This window comes from Lygodium microphyllum, chromosome 8 (assembly GCF_053477565.2).
Source record: "Lygodium microphyllum isolate KBCC chromosome 8, Lygodium_microphyllum_v1.1.10, whole genome shotgun sequence".
NCBI lineage: Eukaryota > Viridiplantae > Streptophyta > Polypodiopsida > Schizaeales > Lygodiaceae > Lygodium > Lygodium microphyllum.
Genome location: NC_141142.1, coordinates 69,508,798 through 69,516,015, shown reverse-complemented (window position 1 = coordinate 69,516,015; position 7,218 = coordinate 69,508,798). Strand labels below are relative to the sequence as shown.

General features: G+C 42.7%; 1 protein-coding gene across 5 annotated transcripts; it reads left to right on the top strand.

The window, feature by feature from the left end:
* Nucleotides 1–1,106: 1,106 nt before the first annotated feature.
* LOC148032430 (uncharacterized) lies at nucleotides 1,107–6,330 on the top strand. 5 transcript variants are annotated; one of them, XM_087683092.1, is made up of 3 exons: nucleotides 1,107–4,423; nucleotides 4,676–4,732; nucleotides 5,163–6,330. In XM_087683092.1, the coding sequence occupies exon 1, from the start codon at nucleotides 1,567–1,569 to the stop codon at nucleotides 3,814–3,816; it is 2,250 nt and encodes a 749-aa protein (XP_087539218.1). In that variant the 5' UTR covers nucleotides 1,107–1,566; the 3' UTR covers nucleotides 3,817–4,423; nucleotides 4,676–4,732; nucleotides 5,163–6,330. The 5 variants fall into 5 exon arrangements, with proteins under 5 accessions (XP_087539218.1, XP_087539216.1, XP_087539217.1 ...); XM_087683090.1 differs by having other exon boundaries at nucleotides 4,676–6,330; XM_087683091.1 differs by having other exon boundaries at nucleotides 1,107–4,732.
* Nucleotides 6,331–7,218: the final 888 nt, after the last annotated feature.

Here is a 7,218-nt window from a genome sequence, read left to right as displayed (position 1 = left end):
TACTGTGCCCACAAGGTGAAGTCTAGAGATCAAATTTTTGCTTTCTTTGTCCAATTTTAGGCTTGTTTTTGCCCTTATTTTCCTACTATTCCCAAGGTTGATTTCCTCACACAATGTGTTTGCCTAAATACTTTCCAATTTCTTTTCCTAAGTTTCTATTGAAATGAAATGCAACAATTAGTCCAATACTCATATTTCATTAAATAATCATTATTATTTCTTTTCATCTCCTACTCTAACCATGCTTATTTCATAGGCCTACTTTGTAAGCTCCTCTTTCTGAGCATAGTGGAAGTGCAAGCACTGTTAGTTAGTTGATTTTGCTCAAGGCTCGACACAACAAAACGAAAACATTGAGGCACTTGCACATTGAACAATGGGACATGAGCTTCGATTATGGTTTATTTGAGACTTTTTGAGAGGGGTACTCTATTTACTACTACTAGTCGAATATACTCCTTTTAAGCTGGCAATTTGGGGTCCAATGTTGGTTGTATTGGTGTATGAATAAGGTAGCCCAAAGTAACCTACTATTGACTTGTGCAATGTGGGGTCCATTGTTAGTTGTATTGGTGTATGAATAAGGTAGCCCAAAGTTCCCTACAATTGACTCGTGTGTGATGGAGCTCTTAAGGCCTAGCACCACAGCATATCGCTTGTTATTACAAGCATACATATTGCAAATAGAAAGAAGATTGTGTCCATTGCCACACTAGACCCTAGGGCGTTCTTAGAATGTTGTGCCCATTGTCCACCCTAGGGCCAATGCTAACAAGGGTGCACTATCGCGCACAAGAGTAGTGCCCTTTTTTTTTCTATGAGAGAGAGAGAGAGAGAGAGAGAGAGCATCCCCTTTGTTTAATTTTTTTCGAATTAAACTCTTTTTTCTCAAAAAGCAAGATATCCACACATTTTGAGTTTAAGTGGATCGCTTAACTGAAGTTAATAATAAGCAAATTTTTAACGACATGCACTACCTTGTTAGCACACCATTGTATAAACACATGCCCTAAAGGGTAATGCTAACAAAAATCAACATGTTAGTGTATTTGCATCCGCGGGAATTCTAAAATAGCCATTGAACTTTTGTTGTGCCGTTGAAAACCAGGGTGATTTTTCCAAGTTTTTTTGGGGTTACAGAACCGACGTTTCAAATGAAATTTGAACACCAACGTCGATGATTGCTTGGAGAACTTGCCTTTCCTTTGTCCATGTAATTTCACCAGCAAGCCTCCGGGTAGATACCGAGCAACTAGTCCTGTCTCAAGCAGCGGGCACCCTGCGACCTGCGACAAACTTTTTGTTATCTTGTCAATGATCATCCACATGTGTCAGAATCCCCTGACATGAAAAGCTCTCATAGCATCAAGCAATATGGCAGGTTGTGCCATCCATGGCAGAGTGCCTCGTTTCCCTCTGCTTCATCAGAGGAGGGCTTGAGAAAGTGCGTTTTTGTCACTAGCTCACTCGTAAGGCAGCTCTCCAAGTTCATTTTAACATGTGTCAAAATGCCCCGGACATGAAAAGTTCTCAAAGCATGAAGCAATATGACAGGTTGTGCCATCCATGGCAGAGTATTTGAAAAAGGGGGTTTGTACTAGCTCCCTCATAGGGCAACTCTCCAAGCAGGTACGCCAATCATTATTGGCGCTGTCGCTGCTGTCCAAGCCTGTCTCAAGCCTGCGGACAGCCATGTTTTGTCCACGGAATGCTCGGAACCTTATCTCACGTTGCGGGCCCCAAAGTGGGAAAGTACAGGATCTCGCAGGGCTGGGAGCATCAAACTGTGGTTGGACAGGCATACATGTGAGGCAGGAACAAGGCAAGCTCAAATCCTTGCAACTGGCACCATTTAGTTTCAATAGGCTGTTTAGCACACATCGGCAGAACAATTGCCAGAGCCCCCCATTGCCTTCAACCCCGCAGTCTGATCAGCACTCTGTGCAGCAGCATGACAAAGAAACTCCTATAAGTTTGTCACCAGAGTTTCGCGTAACTCCACCCTCTAAGAGCAAGGGCCAGCACAATGCTGTGTCATCACCTCAATGCAAGTTCATGGAAGAGGTTGATATCTTATGCAAACTATTTGCAGCAGCAGATAGATGGGATGATGGTGTCACTCAAGCCTTGAAACAGTTGCCTTTCCAGATTACAGCAAACCATGTATTGGAGTCTTTCAAACGGAACCTACATACCAGGCTAGCTTTGTGCTTTTTCCTTTGGATCAGGCAGTTGGATGGCTACAAACACAACAACTTCACCTACAATACCATTGTGAACCTTGCTGTTCGGGCCCAGGAATTCCGGTTTTTAGAGCAAATATTGCGTTGTCTGCAGCAAGATAATTGTGTTTTAGGTACTAAGACTTGCAATGCATTGCTTCAAGGGTATGGCAAGGCACACAAGGTGGAAGAAGCATTGGCAATTTTTTCCCATATGGGTGGTAACTGGTATGCTAGGCCAGATGTCCGGACATGGAATGTGCTTTTGCACATGTTATTGAAGGAAAATGAGTTAGAAAGAGTTCCTGGGTTATACGAAGAAATGATTAATGCAGGTTATCATCCAGATATATTCACCTGTAACATATGGATGTCATATCTGTGTAGGTGTCAAAAGCTAGAAGAGGGGTACAAGTGGCTTGATGCAATGCCTTGTCCTTCTGATGTGGTCTCATATACAACATTACTTGATGGATTTTGCAAGACAGGCAGACTATTAGAAGCCTATCTTTTGTATGGCCAAATGTTGGAAGAAGACATCTCGTCAGATGTTTTTGTTTTCAGCTGCCTTATTGATGGTTTCTGCAAGAAAGATTATCTGACTGAAGCGTGGAACCTTTTCAAATACATGGATGCCAAGGGTACAAAACCCAATGTTGTAACCTACACAACCTTGGTTGATAAGATGCTGAAAATAGGGAAAACAGAAGGGGCATTAGGCCTGTTGAATGTCATGCAATCTCGAGATTGTTCTCCAAATGTGTATTTGTGTACAGCACAAATTGATTCTCTATGCAAACGTGGACATTTTGATACTGCACTCAGTATATTAGGGCAGATGAATGAAAGTGGCTGCCTAGCCAACACTGTGACATACTGCTCAATTATAGATGGTCTTTTAAAAGCTGGAGATTATATTAAGGCCATGGAGTTGTTGAAAGAGATGAGGAGTAAAAGTGTTACACCCAATGAGTATTTATATTCTTCACTAATCTACAGTTTTGCCAAAGCAGGTGAAGACGCTAAAGCCAAACTGATTTTGGAGGAAAGTTTGAGCAGGAATCCTTCACCTAATGTTCGGATTTTTAACTGTTGGATGAGTGGGCTTCATAAAGCTTACCGAGTTGATGAAGCATATGAACTATTTCTGAACCTAAAAGCTGAGGGCTTCATTCCAAACACAATCAGTTACAATATTCTAATCACTGGATTCTGTAAAACAAATAGGCTGGGCCTTGCTAAGAATATGTTTCAGGGTATCATAAATCAGAACTGTATTCCTGATCTCAGTTCTTATACTAACATGGTAAAAGGTTTTTGCAGCGTTGGCAATGTTTCACATGCTTCCAGATGGCTGATGCATTCGAACAGAAAAGGATTTGTGCATGTTTTCCGCTTCCATGTCTACACAATTCTTAGGATATTCCGACTTGGGAAAATTGCCCAAGCAAAGAAATTTTTGCAGACCTTAAGCTTGAGCTGCATTTATAGCTCTGCTGCAGATGAAAATTTATCATACAGGTTAATGCGGTGTAGAAGTTATCATTCAGCTCATGGAGCTCTTAATTATTGGAAAAGAATCCGTGGTCACTAAATTTTCCAGTTGGAAAGATGGAAGTCAGAGTCAAGTTTCAGAAAAAGGGCAAATGCAATATATGTTTTTCACTGTTGGGATCACTGCTGATGGGGGGATGCTCATGGCTGCTTGCATTTCTTCTGAAAGAAGCAAAATAGCAGCAGTTTTGAAGACATGTTGATAATGTGGGATTGAAACAATGTGAGACAGAAGAGAGAGTATGCCACATCCTCTTGCTGGACTGCAGTGGATGTGAGACAGAAGAGAAAGTATGCCATATCCTCTTACTGGACTGCAGTGGATGATAGCCTTATGTTTTTGCCACCATTTGTACAACTATTGCAGTTGCAGCATGTTGAGAATGCATGTGCGTTCATCCCTGCATGAGAGTTGATCCTGGGACAGATGTTGGAGCATCCTAGGTTTTCTGTGGCACTTTCTTCAGTGGCCCTTTGCATTGTCCCCTTGGCATTTAAGGGTTTCCTTGAGTTTAGGTCAGTGCTCGGTCTTGACACATTCAGCTGAGCCATGGTCTTGACACATTCAGCTGAGCGCACCAGGGCTACTCCTGGTTCAATGCAGAAAACTCTCCTTCAGATGAGTTGTTGCCGTGATTTCATCATCTGTGAGTTTCATGATCTTGTCACCACCATCAGTGTTAGTTATCCCTCCATCTAGCTTCAAAACACAATTTTGAGCTTTGGTTTGCCTTAATACAGCTTTGTTTGCCCTGGCATGCATCAACAATTACCTTGTTACGAGCTTAGCAAGGCTGTTATGATAAGCACATGGCTTTTTCTAGCTTCCTATTGATTGTTCTAGTGAATATTGACTGGCTTGCTACCATCTTCATTGATTCCCTCTTCTGCCATAGCAGGATTCTTGGTCATCGAGGGACAACTTCCTGGAGAGCATGTATCAGACATCTCAATTGGTATGGCCCTGTTACACAAGACATGAGGATGAATACGGGCTTTTCAGTTACATCCTGCTTGGAAAAACATGATTTTCATGACAAAAATGAGAGGGCAAGGTGCATTAGCCACCTGCTGTTCAGGATGCGACTCCACCACACACAGCACTGAGTACAAATTTAGTGTGGCTGTACATATTTTGAGCTGTTGAATTAGTTTTATCAATGAAGTTCCATAGTCAATACGGTCAGTTGAGAGCCAGGTGCATGAGGCACCTGCTGTTTCAGGATGCAACTCCACCACACACAACACTTACTGCAAATGCAGTGTGGCTTTACATGTTTTGAGCTGTTGAATTGGTTTCATCAATGAAGTTCCATAGTCAGTACGGTAAGTTTTGAACCAAACCCTTCTTGTCACCATCTTTCTTGCTTTGCTACTCCCTTGTAGGTATTCTTGAGGCCTCATGTTGTGGAAATCAATGGCAACCTTGGCCCAGTGAATCGTTTAGCACATGGGATAGTTCCATTGGACTAGTGGATGTGTGATATCAGCTGCAGAACCCAGCCAAATGAGGGCAGCCTAGAGGTGTGTGCAAGAGGTCTGTATCTTCATGTGTCAACCATGAGAGGCAATCATGCTTACTAAAGCTTCTGTACTTTCTACAATCAGTATATTACTGCTGTTGTGTGCTGCATGTGTCTGATGCCAGGCATCTGGGTGATGTTGCAGTTGTAGCCAGCTTCTACTGGGTTTTGTGGAGTCGAGTGGCTCTTGGTGGCTACGACTACTTTTTAAACCTTAAATGCTGGGAATGCCAGCTTTTTATTGATGTTTTTATGGGCTTTTGCCATTTCATAATAACAAACAAGTCTTGAAATTTAAGGTTTTTAAAAATCCTATTGGCTGAAGGTTTGTCTGTTTGTTTACTGCCACTCTTGGTTGAAGGTTTATTTGTCTGTCAATTGACAGTAAACCTCTCAAGACCGATTCAAGTTGCCTCTGCCAACATTCTCTCAAGTAAGGGGTCAGAGCAATACACTGCAGAAAATGAGTCAAGGTCAGTTCCTGATACGCTTTTGCAGAATTTGGCAATAAGTTCTGTCTATCACAGGCTCTATCACTTCTATACGCTTCAGATGAAAGGAAGGCTTTCCTTGTGATGTACAGGATATGTTTGGTATGAAAAGGCAATGTATGGTGTGAGATTTATCAGTGGTCGATCATCATCCAAGGTCCAAAGATCCCTACTGCAAGGCCCTTGGATGAGTTCATCACAACAATCAAACTCTTTAGAGCCCCGTTGCACCAGTGCTTACAGTAGTCGATGAAGGAGCTGTGGATTGGCTACACAACATTCTCCTGTCAGATTTGAAATGGCCATGAGTTTCACGGACCAGTTAGAGTCCCCAGCCGTAACCCCGCTAGCGCTTTGTTAGTAGTAGTGGAAGGCTGGGACTGCTGTAGCGCTCCTCCCCTTGGCACCACAGGGAGTGACCACAGGGTTAGCGGAGGGAGTGGCGTTTCCTCCCCAACACCCTAGGTGTGACCGATCCCTTACCACATCTTTCCTCAAACTTCTGTGTGTACCAAATCTCTTCTCTAATCTCTAATATATTCTCTTTATCTAATCCCTAATGTTATTTCATATTAACCTTCTATGATACATAGATTATATCATCTTGTTTTTTGAATTGTGGTGATTTTTAGCAAAATTACATTTATAGAGCCTATGACACTTTTGAGCCCTGAATTGTTGAATAATCAATTGGGACATTAGTTATTGAAGTCAGCTTGCTACTACTTCAACTTGTCCAATCGAACTAGTGAGTGACCAAGGCACGCACTTCGTTAATGAAGTAATATCCCACTTGCTCTTAACCCTCCTAATCATTCATAGAAGGTCCTCTCTTTACTACCCTCAAGCAAATGGCCAAGCGGAGTCCACAAATAAAATCTTAGTCAACGTGCTTACTAAGATAGTATCCGCATCATGAAGAGACTGGGATAATAAACTGATGGCAGCCTTGTGGGCCTATTGGACAGCTTATAAGACGGCTGTTGAACAAACGCCCTTTAGGTTGACCTACGGAACAGAGGCCATTCTACCTTTAGAGTTATTTGTCCCTAGCTTAAGAATAGCAACGTAGGAGCGTTGGGAGGGAATAGAGGCTTGGACTAACCGCTTAGTGGAGCTAGAGCGTCTCACACAGACTCGACTTTTAGCCACCTATGCTCTCCGCTTAGTGGAGCTAGAGCGTCTCACACAGACTCGACTTTTAGCCACCCATGCTCTGATATGTGAGAAGGCACGACGAAAGCTGTGGTTTGACAAGCATGTCAACCAATGCAACTTTGATCAAGGGGACCTTGTCCTACTCTACTCGGTGAAAGGGCACAAACAGAAAATGAAATTTCGAGGACTAGGACCTTTTCGGGTGCGTGCAATTAGTACAACGGGCAATGTCGAGTTGGAGATGCTTGAAGGGGAAGGAATAGGCTTCTT